The following is a 16,940-nucleotide window of genomic DNA, read 5'->3' as shown; positions in this document are numbered from 1 at the left end:
TATAAAAGAAGCAAACAGAGTGCCTTGACAAAAATTTTATATCAGTTAATTTAGCATTCTTTTAATTAACTATTTCATAAATCATATCATCAATTTATGATAGACAAGGATTAATCTAAATGCAGCAAATCCAACCACAATACCAATGAATAGTAACTAAGTCAAATAATATCATTTATTTAAAATATTCTACAAATGAAATCATAAAACTTACTTTTGTTGATCTGTCAACTATTAATTCATGAGGAGATTTTTCTGACAAAGTTTTCTCAGGTTGCAAAGTCTTCTGAGGTTCTTTGACAGGTAACTTTTTCTCTACTTCTGGTTCAAGTTCTTGTATGGGATAATCAAAGGAATCAACTACAAAAAATAATGTATTTTGTTAACAATGATTTATTACTAAAGTGAAAATGTTTTTTGAAAGGAGTAATAATTATGGAACAATAAAATATGATAAATTGTCTTACATTCCAATCACAGAAGAAATTGTGAGAGATTACAAATACTACAGTAGTAAAAAGTTATTAATTGAATAGGATTATTATAGTGGTGAAAATGATAGTAATTGGAAAGCTTCGAGAGAAAAATAAATGAAAGATAAAAAAGGCATAGAACCCCAATGATTAACGACAGTGATAAAAGTCACTGGAGTAGGAAATCTATAATTTACATAAAAATTCATGGTCAGTTTTTTTTAATTTAAAAAATCTGAAATTCAATATTTTTGTGATAATGCACTGAGGACACACTATTTTAGCGATAACTTCCCAAGTGCCAATGTTGACTATATATAGGTTACTAATAAGATGAATTAAATCTCTGTGTGTAATGAATTATAATAAAAGTTTCTGATTGCTGAATGTAAATAATGGATGTTGTTCTGAATCATTAATGTATTAAATTCTGATACAAACTACAGGTTTTTGCAAAATTTTTACATAAGTTTAGTAGCTAGTAATAAATAAAACATAACATAATCAAAACTTACGTGATAATAAACTATTGATGTTATTTGGCAAAGGAGGTTGAACTTTCGGATTTGAAGTCATATGTGGGTATTTAAAAAGCATATCTTCATAACCTCCATCCAGAACTAATGGAAGACATTTATACTGTGTACCCGGATCCCACTGGTTAACAGAGGGTAAGAATATTATTAATAACATTATAGTAAAATTAAAAACAGGAATCATTTTAAGAAATCTATGTATGGTTGGTTCTACCTTTCAATATTGGTCAATATTTATAACCTAGTGTAAATTTTTAAAAATTCTCATTATTGGTTAGGGGAAAATATTTTAAACAGTTGCTAATTTATCATATTACATATTTAGCCTTATTTACCACTTAAAGAACTCTTGTAATAACTTTTATTTTCTAAAACAGCTAGAATAGAGTTAAATTTTAATTCTGAAGTATATGAGCCTGATTTCTATATCCATAATATTTACAGGATTTTTTATCTTATAACTTATTTAAGTATAGAATACTACTTCTAAACTTAAAATAGATGACAGGCTCATTTTGATTTGGTTTTCTTTTACATTAAATTTTCCTCATTCTAAGCACCTTTTCGATTAATTCTTCTTTAAGAACAGTTTTACGAAGTTAGTACAATGATAGGAAAATAATTATGCTTTAATCATTTTTAAAAAAATTATTTAAATATTTCAAAAGTGAAATATTATTAATTAATGTGTAGACAAGATAAAGAAATCTGTTTGGTCATTTAAAATTTAAATAACTTGAGTAGAGTTATAGCTAATTTTTAAATGGTCAAATAAAATGACAGCATACCAGATTCACTTTTTAATTAGTGGAACAATGACACTTAAAAATAGAGGAACAATGTTCTAAACTAAGATTTCTAAGTGAGCTTACTTCTGTCATGGCCTTTTTAAGGTGGTATAATTTCACATGGCTTTTTAGATCAGCTTCAGAACTGTTCCAATCAAAGATTATCAATTTATCGAATGTACCTCGTTTCTCCCATTGTGATTTAGCATTACCTTCAAGTTTGGAGTTCAGTATAGATGCCGACATTCTGAAATTTAAAATATTGCTAAATAGAAAAAGAATTCTTTAATATTTTAGAAAATTTATTTTAATCAATTTTTAATATGTCACTAATAATAGCTATGATTTATGAGCCATCAGTTAATAATAATAATATATTATTATAGAAGTTCTAGGAACCAGTCAAAATGTAAATAAAAAAAGGGTGTAATTCTATACCTATCCCTCCTAACATTAAAGACAAAAATACAATAGAAAAAACATTTAGTTTTAAAAAATATAATAGTTACCAGTAAAAAGTCACAATATTAAGTACAAAGCATATCCTTAACAATGTTTTCCATCCTTTGATTCGTAATAACAGTGCCTTCACAGATGTTATTCAATTAATTTTATGAGTCTTCAACTTATTAAAAAAATATAAAGAGTTGAGTTCACTTTGAATTGTGCCATGATAATATAAATTCTTTAACTGAGGTGTTACAGGTTCACCAAAACTGAATTATTTCCTATAGAAAGGCAGAGTAGTTGTACATTTTCTGCACTTGCTTTACAATCCAATAAACTACCAATGACACTTGATAGTTTGAAAATTAAATATTTCTTACTTATTTTAGCCATTCAGATATAAACTGTTATTAAATTTCAACATTATTACCTCCCTGGAACATCACTTTATAAACCTCGGCTGAATTACATCAGTGAAGATTTCAATGTTTTGAGCATTTACAGTTGCACATATACAAGATACCACTGCTATCCTTTCACTTAAGTTGACATCATAGTTCCTTTGAACTGTGATATTGACTAATTTAACAATTAACAACTAATATAATAAAAAAATAAATATCGACATTGAAATATCTAAAAATCTATAAATCATGTTTAAATGGATTTAAACATATCATTTATTTACAACACTCATAATAATTCAATTAAAACAAAATTACACCTTTAAATTATAAATAATTACCAAACTAGGAAAAAAAAAAAAAAAAGTCTTTCTATTTTGCATTTACTTAAAACTACTCTAAAACATCTGGTTATTATAATACAGTGCAATAATTACACCCTTCTAGCAATATAAAATCTGAATATTATTAAAACATCACAATTTCAAACACCACAAAACCAGGTATAATATTTTTTTTTTCTCCTTTTTCCATTCACATGTAATTTTAATGTTAATATTTTTGTCTATCGTCACAAATTACATCTTTCAATACTTTGTCTTTGCTGTACTCCTGTAGAACCTGTAGTTCTAGAGGAGGGTTACAATTTAGAACGAAACATAAGCATTTATTAAGTAATTTTTACTATTTTATGTTTAATTTTTACCACCATTCCAACCATCTTCTCCTTGATTACTTACATGGTTAATTATTTTATGCATGATAGTAATAACCATTCTTTTCATATTTAGAAACAAACAATTCAACACAGTTTTTAATAACACAGGATGGTCTGTCAATCATAACAATGATTGTTTTTATAAGACTGTAAATCATCTGTAGACAGTTACACTAGTATACTAATCAACTAAAGAGGGAAAGAAACGTTCTTAAAATAATAATAATATAAAATACCCTGGAGCTATGATCTCTTCTGGAATATTAATGATATTCGAACCATTCAAATGAGATTCTTTGAAATCTTGCTTTGATCTGGCATCAATTAAAAGAAGGGATTCCTTATTATTTTGGGTCGAAAGAAGATTGTATAATTCTCCTGAATAGATGAAAGTTTTATTGAATTTTCCTACAAAAAAAAAAAAATAGAGGAAACTTTTAAGCAAAAAAACTCCATTATAAAAATTTCCACACAGAAAAAAAGGCAGTCATAAAATGGAGTTATGTAGAAAAGGCTGTTAGTAAAAATGTTCTTGGTGCTTTCCACTTCAGTTTGGTAGAGGACACACACAGCTGAAGAATAATGACTGTTAATGATTGTAACTAGCAGAATAGATCCCTTGGAGGTAAGGGCCTCGGCCAAGGAGGAATGGTAGCTAAAATTAGGCAGGGTATCTAACTGTGGCAACTTAGCAACAAATAGCGACCGTATTATTTTTTTTTGGTTTAAGTCCTTAACAGCCGTATAGTGGGAATGTCAAGATTCATTTCTCCGGGCCACCATGAAATAAATTTTGACTGACCCAGGGGCGAATCGAATCCATGAGGTTCAGAACCAAGGGCTCTGGGACCTAAGTCCCATCCCCCTTAGCTTTTAGGTCCTCAGATGATAGTAATTCATAAGTTTTATGACTATGATAGTAATCCAATAATAAAAAAAAAATTCAATTTATATTAGAAAAAGGCTGCATATTATTACACAATGGTTTATTATTGAACCAATTAATAATTATATCAGTAAATAAAAACAGTTCTGATATATAGCTGTGAGATCTGACCTCTAACATATACTCTAGAAAGCAGAATTGAGAGATTTGAACAGAAAGTCCTCCATACAATTACGGGAGCGATCTGGGATCAGAGCCTTAATATGTGGAAGAGATGAGCTAACAGTGAACTGCTTGCAGGGACTGGTCAGTCAATATCAATAGACAAGAAAGTTAAGATGGGTGGGACATGTGGCTCAAAGCAATCCATCAGGATGCCTCAACACAACAATGAATACCAGTATAGTAAGAAAGAGACCATGGCCAAAGGGGAGGCAAAAAACCAGATGTATGGACAGAATCAACGAAAATGAGAACGAGTCTGCATGCAGGAAACTGGAAAGCAGTAGCCCAAGATCTACAAGGTCTGTAGAGCCAAATGAAAAAAAAAAGTTGGTTAGTAAAAAGGTGTTTCGGAAGCATAATATAAACTCTCCAAAAAAATTGAAAATTGGCAGATGGTAAAGTTGAAAATCAAAGGATCATCTTGGGAGTAGAAGTGGGAAGAGTTTCTGAAAACTGAAGGGAAAATTCAGAATAAAACATTCAGAACAAAAGACGAACAACAAAGATTCATGAAAATTCATGAAATGTTGGAGCTGTAAACAAAATTCCTAGCATGAATGTTCTATCTAATTGTTATGATGTATTCACTTCCTCATGATGTATTCATTTTTATTTACTTAATTACAAAATATAATGTCCAAATGACATAAATTTTCTTAGTAATTTGACATAAGAATTAAATAACTACAAAAGTACATTATAAAATATGTAATACCTATTTTTATTTATTATAAATTATCATCAATGTTCTAATAAATTTGGCAAAAGACAGTATCAAGTATATAATATTTCCCAAAATAAATTATTCAAAAGTTTAACACTGGAATCTTGAGTTTGTACATACATAATTTATAACTTCAGTCCGTTATAGAGGAGAGAAAAGTACTGATGGGGAATAAGATTGATATCTGCATTCAGAGTGCAGAGGTTCTATAATAGAAGGATTAAAATAGACTTGAATAATAAATGTGACTCTTACAATCCAGGAAATTAATAAAATTCTCCATTAAGAGGGGTTTCGGTAATCGATGAGTGTATATTAAGAGAATTTTCATGGTATCTTCTCATAGAACAGCTACTATCATAAAATCCCTTATCATTTGTTATACGTAGTTTTGTAATTCCTTTCCTATCTTCATTTGTAAAATCTCATTTAAACATTAATTATTTCTCCATCAATCAACTTTAAATGTATTTTATATAAGTAGAATTAATTATCTTATAACCATCGTATGCCAGACAATGACAAGAACTGGAAATCTTTATTATACTAGGGGGACTAGAGACCAAATTCATAGACGGTACTCAAGTGAAAGGTTCTACTTAACCTAAGTGAATTTTAAGTTAAATTAAAAAAAAAAAAAAAATCCTGGCGAGGGAAGAGAAGGGGTGAGGGGTAATCTACAGGGTACCACCTTATTCCAACCAATGTGGTAGGTCAAGCTTTCATTTCATGGGACTGCCACAGAATTAAAAGTTGACCCCTCCGGCCTGGTTCAAACCAGTGCTAGTGTTGCCGCAGTCACGAGTTAGTTAAAATTGCACTCAATTGATCAATTTAACTCACTTGATTAATAATGGTGTTTGCAAATAGATATTTGATAATGCTAATATCAAACCTGAAACCACCACGTAACCTGACATTAGAAACGTGCTAGAGTGCATTTGCCCTCTTTTTCCCACTTATTTAACCACTTACCTAAGTGACAGGTTTAATTTTCCACTTGAATATAAATGCCCACTTTCTTGAGTTTTTCTTTTAATTTACTTTAATTCTTTCAATGAATTCAATCCTATGGGCTATAGACTGAAATCTACTTTTCATTTCATTTCATAATAATTTAAACTAAAAAATATAGCTTTAAGAATTATTATGTTAATCACCATTTACTTGTAATAGTTATAAATAGGTAATTTATCTTGTAATATACCATAAAACACTCATTGAAAGTACAGATTTATTGAATATAATCAATATTTAATACAAATAAAATATTAAAAATAACCTGATCATTATAATTAAACATAAGATAGTGAATTGGTAAATCTTTACTGTAAAAAAAACTTACCTGCTGCAATAGAGTTATTCAAGTCTTTTAAAGATTTTTCTTGAGTAGGACTAATAGATTTGACAGGAATTATTTTATTATTCTTTTGTCTTGAATCTTTCTCTTTGTTTTCTTCATATCTATAAACATATAAAACATAATAGATCAATTCAAGCAAATTATATTCCACAATATATTTTCAAAATGTTCTAGTTTGTTTAAAGTTGATCTGATACAAGGATACAATAATTTTCTTTTTTTCAATTTCAAATACGAAGGCAGGATGAAAGTAATAGAAGTCCCAAATAACAAAACACCTAATAACAATTAGCTAATCAAGAATTACTAAAAATATACAGGCCAATATTATATATTCTGAATTTCAGGATCATATAATCAATTTTGTTTTTAATATCCAAGTTCTAGAAAAACTGAGAGGCTCTTCCCAGCCAATTTTATAATATGGAAATGGAAATTTGTATTAACATAGTTTAATAGAATTTAGATTATCTTCGCTACAATTTATTGGAAGATGTTATAACATCTGAATGACTTGATTTTCAAGTTCAAAGTATTCACAATGAAAATAACAAATTGATCTCTAAGTACAGAAGACTATTCTCAGATGAACTGAAATAAAATACTCAGTAGTAAATTTGGAGGAATTTCTGATGATGCGTGCACCCAGGATCCAGCGAGTGTTGTGTGGAAGAAGAGAGTGATAAAAAAATATTTTCAGGATCCCATAAACTGTTCACAGAAGGAGACTTTTTATTAGTTTTCTTGCAAAAAGCCAGAAGGTAATTATAATTTATACTTTTTAATGTAATAAAGCCTGTATATTTTTAGTGCTTCTTGATAAGCTAATTGTTGTTATTTTAATTAAAACTTGGGTAAATAAAGAGTTGTTAACTATTTTTATTTTATTTTGACCACACACCAGACCATCTTCATAACTTTTTTAAGTTTAATTAAAAAAAGAAACTGAAGTTAAAAAAAAAAAAATATGTCATCAAACATTAATTTAGTCTATGCAAAATAGTTTCAAAACTTATAACATAATGCATTTTAACCAAAAAGTTATTGTGATAACATCAGGTAAAAGCCAAGAACTCTTCAAGCTAATTCGGTAATATTTTCTATTATTGGAATCTTCTAAATTTGGATTTTTTAGGCTATGTTAGTAATTGGTACATTTCCCCTCTTAATAACTGGATGTTCCTAATGGTGCAAACAGAATCCTATGGTTTATTGTCCTCAAAACTATGATCAGTTTATTGGATACTTTAAGGTGGATTTAAATAACGGATAGTTCATTAATATCAAAATCGTTGAACAAAATAAATTGGTCAAAACTCATGCATTTTACTGCAAAAAACAACAACAAAACCACTAAAGTGTCAATAACTGATTCACTAACCCTCTGTGTAAAAATTTATTTCCATTTTCGCTATCCAAGTGACTCGTAGAGTTGTTAAAAGAAGATAATAAGGTTATTTAGACTGAGTATGTTGATTCAGCTTTTAGAAATTTAATTACAACCGTGTAAAGCTCCAGTTCTGGGCTATTATGACCCTGAAAAATCATGAACTTTCAGTGTCGAAGCCAGTTTAGTGGAATTCAGGGCTGCCTTCGTTCAAGGTGGTCAACTAATTGGCTCATGTTTCAAGTTCAGGCAAGGACACAATGTTGCTATGGATTGTAGGAACAATAACGAACAAAGAGCCAGGACCAAATTCAAACATTGTATAGGAGTAATAAGGAGGGACTTATATCTGAAATGAAGTTTATCTTTCACCAATATATTCAAGTGATATACACTTGTCTAGTAGTGCGAAAGAAGAAAGCAACATTGAATTGTTGATAAATAGCCAGATTATCGCATTCTGGCAGATTGAAGAAGTTGAAAAGTTGAGGAAAAAAAAAGTAAATATAGAGTAGTATGTTGATTTGTTGAACTTTTACAAGGGTTAAGTTGTCGTACCTGACTTTTCTTCAAGAAGAGATGTGCAAAAATATAAAATGATCATATCGCAGCTTTGTTTAACCAGAGGCGTAGAAGACAAAAATATTATTTTGTCTTTGACATATTCCATAGACTGTACCAATGACTGAGGTTAATTTGAGAAAACCCTACCAGGTAGGGGAATCTGTAGGACGATCCCAGTAGAGAAACGAGAAGAGACCCCAGTTTACGGTTTTATTTATGGAATACATCTAATTCAAAATAAAATCAAAACTTTTATTGTCAGATTTGTCACTATTAAAGCAAACCAGCAATATATTTCATATGGAGGTTATAAAATGTCATTATAATAAAAAACCAGTTGCACAATTGGGTTCAGAAACTTTCTGATGGTACAAAAATCACTTTTGCAACATTTACATGAGTTGTAACTATTGATACATTCCTTAATTTAATAACAGAAATTTACACCAAGTTTGGGTTTGGAGATGCCTATTGAAACTGACAAAATATTAAATAGTTTCTAGACATTTTAGCTCTGATATATTTAAGGGCATGTATTTTTGAATAACCCATAAATAACCCCATTCTCATTTTGTAACCTTTAATCCAATGAATACTATTAATAATAAGTTTATAAATGAACAATTACTTTTCGTACACATCTAATGAAACTTGGGACATTAAGTTAATATATTAAAACAATAAATGATGATTAATAAAAAAATCCAATTAAAATAATGACCTGATCAAGCACAGTATACATATCAATATAATTTTAACCATAATCTAGACTAAATACTAATTCTAAAGCAGGTAACTAATGATTAATGATAATACAAATTAATCACCATCAGAATTTAAATTATTTGAAGTAATAATTTAGGTACTCTATCTATGCTAAAATGTCACACTTCATAAACATAGAAAGAGCAAACTAGCGTACTTTTTAACTGAGCTACTACTGTTTACAGTAAAACATAAAAACATACTCACCTCTTTTTTAAAATGCTATGCAATAATTCATACTTCTCCATGTTAGATTGAGCACAAGAGAAATCAGAGCGGTATTGCGATGAAAATTTTGTATATTCAGGGTATTTACATGCCATTTTCAAAAGCATTAAATATCTGTGTAAGAACATGAATTCCTGTTCCTGATCTTTTTCTAGGCTTGCTTTCCGAGCACTGTCATGTAATTTTTTCATCTTCTGCAAACACCTAAGAAAAGAACAAATACAATGAAGCAAGCAAACCACACTGTAAATCATAAAGTCAGAAATCATAAAACTTTTCTTACGCAGAAAGAGATAAGTCAGGGATTTTAATTTCAGATATTCTTAGTAAGGTATTTAATGAATCCGCAATATGTAGAGGTTGGACCATTTTTGATGTCATTAGTAAAACCAAGTCAATTTATATTATCAGTAGTAAATATAATCATTGGCATCGCTCAAATACTGCAGTATAGGCATGTAGCATATTTTAGAAATTCAGTAATATGCTTTATTCCTAAATATTAAAACTAAACAACAAAGAAACAAGTAAAACAACAAATCCCATTACTCAGTAACAGGTTTAATGTTTATCCCCATAACAGCTGTTCCTGATAAACTAGATGGCGTTATCGATTCTCACCAAAGAGGGCGCATTTGATAAATGTTCTACACTTTTATATGACATTTGACTTAAGAACATTTTTATTGCATAAAAAAAAACAGTTTAATCTTTGAATATTTTCAAAATTATTTACGAGGTGGTGCTGGTGTTCGAGGATATTTTGGAAATACCATTATGACATTCCCAAATACAATTTTTCTTAATAATTATATTATGAAAAAACTATCCATTTCCAAGGACTATGGTTGAATTTTGTGGGACAGTGAGAATTGAATCCAAATTATTCAATAACTAGGTCATAACTCATGGATATATCCGTACCTACCGAGAGGAATTTGATAAGTAGAATCAACGAGTTGTCAACTTCAACAGATACTTACCTTGCGATATTCATTTAGTTTCTGAATTCAATAGCGGGTCATAGCATTGCGGAACTCCCTCCCCCCCCCAGTTAAGACAGGGACTTCTGGAGGTTTTAGAAGGTATGGAAAGTACCCTAAAAGGAAGGGAGAGTCCGTGGCCACAAAAACTAATAAACTCATCTGTGATGTATAAGCAATTTATTTAGTTTTTCTATGGGACTGAGAAAAATTGTCTACTATTCACACTTGAAATTATTCCGTAATTAGCTAATACATTATTTAAAACATAATTATTCTAATATACTTTTTAAATACTTCTATCTACTTGACTGCAATCATGAAATCGATTAATCTGTAAATAAATAAAATATTTTGGCAAGACTGCCTTGAAATTGGAATACAGCCGTCAATGAATTCATTGACATCACGTTACATTATACATTAAACAATATTCATATATATTAATTAATATGACTGATTACAGCAAAGTATTAGAATATATAAAGGCTAGTGAAGTTAGGGTTTCAACAATTTCTAAGAGTACTAAAGAAGGTAATTTCCATAATTATTTTTAATTAATATTTTTATTTTTTTAATGTAATATGATCCATTATTCGTTTTGTAGTTGAAACAGAAATCAAAACATTAGATAGTGAAATTGAAATAATGAAGGCTAAAGAAAAACAATTAAAAGACGAATTATCTTACAAACGTAAAACTGTAGACGAGAAAGAATGGGAACTTAAAAGTTTTAAAAAGACGCATGTAATTTGGACTAGCATGCTAGAAGAAAAAAGGAATAGTTTAGACACAATAGAAAATGAACTTGTAATTTTTTAGTTTAAAAATTTTAAGGTTGAAAAGATTCGATATCCTAACTAAAATTGTATTTCAGAGATGTATGCAGCAAAATGTTTGGGATACACGTATTTCATTTTATGACAACACGATGGATTTTTTAAACAAAAATGACTTTTTGTTAAATAATGATGGTTTTGAAGATATAATTAAAAAGAAACAAGGTGAAAATTTTTAGTGCTATATGTTGGTAAATTTTCATTATTGACATACATAGGTATTTAAATCAGTATGCGATTTATTTTTCAGAAAAAAATAAGTTAAGTGAATGCATCAAAACCTTGGAAATGAATCTTAATGCGACTGAAAGTATTCATACAGAAGTTAAAGCACGATATGACTTATTAAATCACTTAGAAAAGGAAAGAGAGATTTTATTAGAATATGAAGAAAGTCCAGACATCAAAAGGTGAAGACTATATTATTTCTTAGCACTGAAAGCTTAATACATTAATCAAAATGTATTTTTGTAAAAAAATAAAATCGTACAATTGTAATTCATTATTAACTGGTCAATAAATCTAACATAGACAGTACTGAGGGTTGAAATTAAATTCATCCAGTATCTAAAGAGGTTTATAATTATTCAAAAAGAAATTTATATGATTGATCTTTTATAATCCATTTTTAAACTAACAGATTTCGTTGCGCCTATTCTCTAATAAAATATAATTCTGATGAGTCGCAATATCAACATAATACAGTTTATGTAGATTTTTGAAAAATGGATGAATAACTAGAGGTACATATGCGAAAAAATGTCCATCAAGTACATAGCTTCCACACCATATTTATTGGGTACATGATTACTAATATTTCAAGACCAATGATTGGTCATTCGTCATTGAGAATATAACTTATGGGATTTATAATTAAATTTAGGAGTGTAAAAAAAAAAACTTTTTGCACATAAATAAGTGAAGTTAGTTGGGACTTAATGAAAATGATACGTAAACATCTAGGCACCAACCCGCACAATCCCTTTAAATTTTATAAAAATTGAATAAATGGAGAAGGTGGATCATGGCCCATCACATGGATTTGACTACAAACATACTGACAAGGAGCCAAACTTGATGTTTAAAACGTAAAATTCAAGTGGGTAGTTTTGATTTTTAAGCCAAATTGTTTTTATTTCCTACATGAATACAATCCTTTAGAAATAAAATGAATACCTACATACTTTAAGAAAGAAAAACTTGCATTTACTATTTTATTGTATTTTTTCTCATGTTGCTACATGCTGATTTCATTTAAAACTTATAAAATATGTTTCGACAGTCTTTATTCAAATTATTATGTTGAGAAGATCCATTCAAAATTTATTTAAAAAAAAAAAAAATAGTATTAAATCTGAACTAACATAGCCGTTTTAATTAGTAAGAGATATCTGTGTGAAAGAAGGACGGTGTTGCTTCAATTGTATGCACCACTATGAGAAGACTTAGCAGAGCTGGTTAAGAAAGGCCACTCCTCCACAACCCTGAGTGGAGTAGAGCACATCCTAACCAACCTCTGAGATTGACAAACTCAGCTCCTTTAGGACGTAATGATGGGCTAGATTACATAGCTGTTTGGTTTAATACCAGTCACCTTATCATTAATAATTTTGTCAGAGGAAATGGACTGAAGTAAAGCTAATCATGCAGCAGCAGCAATGTCCATTGCAGTGCTGACTAATGATATGTTCCCTAGCAGGTCTCATCTGTACTTGCAGGTGCATATCAAATGGCGAGAAGATAGTGCCTCTGGAGGTGTTGCCAATCTGTTCCCAATTACAATGCAACTGGGCTCCTCTTTAACCCAGTGAAAACTACACTGACAGAAACATACATGTGACTGAAGTGTCAATTTACATACAATAATCATAGTACAAGTAATCAAAAAATCATTTTTATTTGGTGAAGTTACTACAACATATCCAGATGAGGAGCATGCATGTTGTCCTGGTCTTCAAACGCCCAACATAGTGGCTTGCTCCAGGGTAGCAGAAATCCAATATGCTTTTTGATTGACCTTGGTCTAACAAATGAAATGAGTCAACATAAAAAATTATGTATTTTTATTTAAAAATATATTACCTAAAATACTGTTGTACAACTGGTGAATTTTATTGTGGCGGAAATGAAAGCAGGGGCTGCAAAATTAAGCTTGCTCCTCCATCCCAGATAAAAATCTTAGGACCCTATCTGGGCTTCCATGTGATTGACAAGGTCATTTCCTCAACTATGCCTTGACCCAGGCTGTTATTTGTCTTCCTTTTCTCCTCTCCTTTAATACCATAGCCAGCACAATTCAAATAATAAAGTCTTAATCATTCAAATTCAGGGAAAAAGAAAGATCTTCGGAGAAAGCTGACATAAACTGAAATTTGTGACTATGAAAGGAGATTTAAAGGGTCACACTGACTCCTCCACTAGGTCCCTAAGCCACAATTATTCCTCCACTTAATTAAAAGGAGTAAAGCTTCGCTAGATTGTCATACTAAAATATTGATCTCATTTAAATGCTATTAATTCTTTGGTGCTATCAAATATAACAATAGTTGTATTTCTTAATTGGTTATTAAATAAGAACATTTGATCATTATTTTGCATGGTTTACTTACAATATAATCAAAATAAATCTTGCTGGCAATATTTTGCCAGTAGGCCAAACTTGGAAACCCCTGATCATAACAAAGAATTTTTCCATCATGAGATATTAGGTATTTTTAGTGGTTTTTTATTTTTCATCTGCTGACAACTGGTCCAGTCTTAAATCTCAAGACAAACTAATGCTAGTGAGGATTAAATTAATATGCTTTGTAATCAAATCAACATTTATCCATCCAGTAGTATGATTGGAGCATTCTTGTAGATGAAGAGTTGATGCAACACAGTTCCAGTATTCTCCAAGTCCTCCATCTGTCAATTGGCATGATAGCTGAAATAATGTAAATATGAATGATAACCTCTCCAGTCTCTAATCATGGTGAAGGTGTAGAATAACCTTTCCAATCTCCAGCATTCCTTTGAATTTAATACTTGATGCTTAACAGCTCACTCTTCTGAGTGATGAATATAGATGAAAAGCAGCTTTGGCAATCTCAAATCAGGACTCCTCAAATTCCTATAGCCTTCTCAACATCAGAGTTAGTGTAGAGATCAATGTAATAAAGACTTCCTAGTTTAGTTAGTGTAGAGATCAATATAATAAAGACTTCCTAGTTTCTGTAAGGTGCATTTATCAGAAATATCAATAGGTAAATGTAAGCAGCCCCTTACAGACCGCTGTACTCCAATTCATAACATATACCAGAGTAACGTAGATAGGTTCCAATAATCTAATTCATGATGTGGTCTGAGTAGCGCTTTATCCTAAATTCCTCAGTTGTCCTATGAAATCCTTGCCCTGTTAATAATAGATCAAGAAATTGATTCCAAATTATTTCCATCTATCCAAGATATAAAATTAAGTTGTTAAAAATAGTATACCAAGCTGTTGCTAAATCTTCTTTGAACTTGACAGAGATGAAAGGAATTAATGATGAGACTGAGTTCTAGTGGTTAAGTTCCAAGCTTTTCTTTGGCTTTTATAGCCGGCTTACAATGCTGATCAGTTTAAGATACAATTAACTCTATTTAACAAGTTTAAATATCATATCTAACATATTAAATATTATTCATCAGACTAATACGTTTAATATAAGTAAAGATTATATTTTAAGAAACTTTACAACACAAATGATTATTATAATTTTGTATTCATTGTCTTGTATTTTCCTAGGTTACAAAGTAAGATAGATTGTTACAACAGTGAACTAGAATCTATAGAACTTGAACTGTCTAAATATACTGACAGAGCAGCAATGACTGGTCATGAAGTGGTAACCAAGAAATTGCAACAGTTAAACGGTAAAAACCTACATAAATCTTTATCAATAAAAATTTTAATTTCAGCAATTACAATCACAAGTAAATACAGCCATCTGAATACAAAATTTTCTAACAAAACATTCAGAAAACAAATGAACTGATTATGAAAATTTGGTAGAATCATAGAATAAAGTGTACGCAAATACCTTTACTTTATAATTAAGAAATAAAAATAAGATTGCGATTTATAATATTTTTTCTGTTATTCATAGAAGCGATGGGAACACAACTCAGGTGCAAGGATTCCTTATCCAACAAAAATATACTGGAAATTCAAGAAGGAAAATTGGTAAGTTGAAGTTTAAACAAAACACAAGATGTCTATCAGATTTGGAAGACCAAGGGCTAATAAGTCAGGGAATTTTTAGAATCTGATAAAGTAAGGGAAATTTATGAAAAGAAAAGATCAAAAGTAATAAAATTTTACAAGCTAAGGGACACGAGTATAGTTGTCATGAATCAGAATTATTATTTGTTACAATAATTTTATGTAATGGTGATATATGTTTACACAAGTATATATAACACATATCAGATGATTTATGGTGTATTTATCCATTTTTTGGGTTGAAAATAACTGATTTAGTTAAAAGCCGTCTATAATATCTTAAGTTGGTAATATCTATTATTTTTTAAGATATTGTAAACTAATATCTTCAGTTGGTAACAGAACTTCATTCTTATCAGCCCTGCAAAGTGGGGAAAAACGTTGGTTAAAAATAAATAGTTTTCTTGTACTATTTTGATACTGACTACCACTTAGTTATTTGATGCTACTTTACTGACCGCCACCCGGACTATCTTCCTCCAATCTAATATCTTAAGTGATTATATTTTACATCATAATATTGTAGAAGTAGGAAGATTAATTAAATTATACATATAAGTATGTATGTATATATTAAAGTGACAGCTGATGTTTCAAGGAAGGTTGAAATTCACTATGGTGGACTTACACTGGGCATCTTAGTGTAAATTGAAAAAGAAGCTTTCATTTGTGAAGGTACACAGTTCTCTGCTAAATTCAACCTTGTATTTATCCAAATTTAGCGACTTCCAGCGAAAAGGATCCATTGGGGGCTTATCATTCATTTTGAATGAGCAGAAGTCGATAGCTGAGGCCTCCACCTCCTTCTCCCTCAAAAAGATACATATGTAATATTGAGAAAGAGGATCCCTAAATTACTAATATGACTTTTGGAATTGTCCTACAGCATAGTGGGAAAAGTTGACATTTGCTGAGAAAAATGATCTTCAATACTAAAAATGCGTTTTTCAATTTCACAATTCAACTCTCTATAAGTTGCTCTGTGTAAGTTGATTGTATATATACATTTCTTGTCTGATTACAACTTTTTCATCACTTGGAGTTTTTCCAACAATGATTAGGAAAATTCAGGGAATCCCATAAAAAGGTTTTAACCACCCTGAAAACAAAATGATTTAAGAGTAATACTTATAGAATTCTAATATAAAGTTGATTCCTCAACACAGACTTTGTAGCAACGTCTAACAGTGAATCCATTTCCATCAGATCCATTTCCCTTAGCTTAATCACAAGTTTATAAAATACAAACTATTTTAAACTAATATAAAACATAAATATAAGAAAATGGTCAGGGTTGCGGTCAAAAAAAGAACAAATAGTTTAAAACTATTTTAATGTCCAAAATAGTTTTAAACTATTTGTTC

The 16,940-nt window shown here is 29.9% G+C and overlaps 2 protein-coding genes across 5 annotated transcripts in view; one reads left to right on the top strand and one right to left on the bottom strand.

Moving 5' to 3' along the window:
- The window catches only part of LOC106682106 (ubiquitin carboxyl-terminal hydrolase 8), a 25,166-nt gene extending 15,067 nt beyond the window's left edge, over positions 1-10,099 (bottom strand). For all 3 annotated transcript variants that reach the window (XR_001343347.2, XR_001343348.2, XM_014422784.3), the window contains exons 1-7: positions 9,792-10,099; positions 9,488-9,712; positions 6,547-6,665; positions 3,603-3,774; positions 1,882-2,044; positions 989-1,130; positions 215-360 (exon numbers count right to left, since the gene is read on the bottom strand). Coding sequence is in view for 1 of the 3 variants with exons in the window: in XM_014422784.3 (XP_014278270.1) it covers positions 215-360; positions 989-1,130; positions 1,882-2,044; positions 3,603-3,774; positions 6,547-6,665; positions 9,488-9,712; positions 9,792-9,889 (1,065 nt within the window). In the remaining 2 variants the exon portion in view is untranslated. The remainder of the gene's footprint in view (positions 1-214; positions 361-988; positions 1,131-1,881; positions 2,045-3,602; positions 3,775-6,546; positions 6,666-9,487; positions 9,713-9,791) is intronic.
- A 772-nt stretch (positions 10,100-10,871) lies between these two features.
- LOC106682108 (uncharacterized protein MCAP_0864) overlaps positions 10,872-16,940 on the top strand; it is a 12,143-nt gene continuing 6,074 nt past the window's right edge. For both annotated transcript variants that reach the window (XM_014422791.1, XM_014422788.2), the window contains exons 1-6: positions 10,872-11,025; positions 11,099-11,301; positions 11,369-11,495; positions 11,581-11,740; positions 15,100-15,227; positions 15,461-15,537. In XM_014422791.1, the coding sequence (XP_014278277.1) occupies positions 10,944-11,025; positions 11,099-11,301; positions 11,369-11,495; positions 11,581-11,740; positions 15,100-15,227; positions 15,461-15,537 (777 nt within the window). In that variant the 5' untranslated portion in view covers positions 10,872-10,943. The remainder of the gene's footprint in view (positions 11,026-11,098; positions 11,302-11,368; positions 11,496-11,580; positions 11,741-15,099; positions 15,228-15,460; positions 15,538-16,940) is intronic.

The sequence above is a fragment of the Halyomorpha halys genome, unplaced genomic scaffold (assembly GCF_000696795.3).
Source record: "Halyomorpha halys isolate HHAL.00 unplaced genomic scaffold, Hhal_1.1 Scaffold390.1, whole genome shotgun sequence".
NCBI lineage: Eukaryota > Metazoa > Arthropoda > Insecta > Hemiptera > Pentatomidae > Halyomorpha > Halyomorpha halys.
This window is presented reverse-complemented; position numbering and strand designations above follow the sequence as displayed.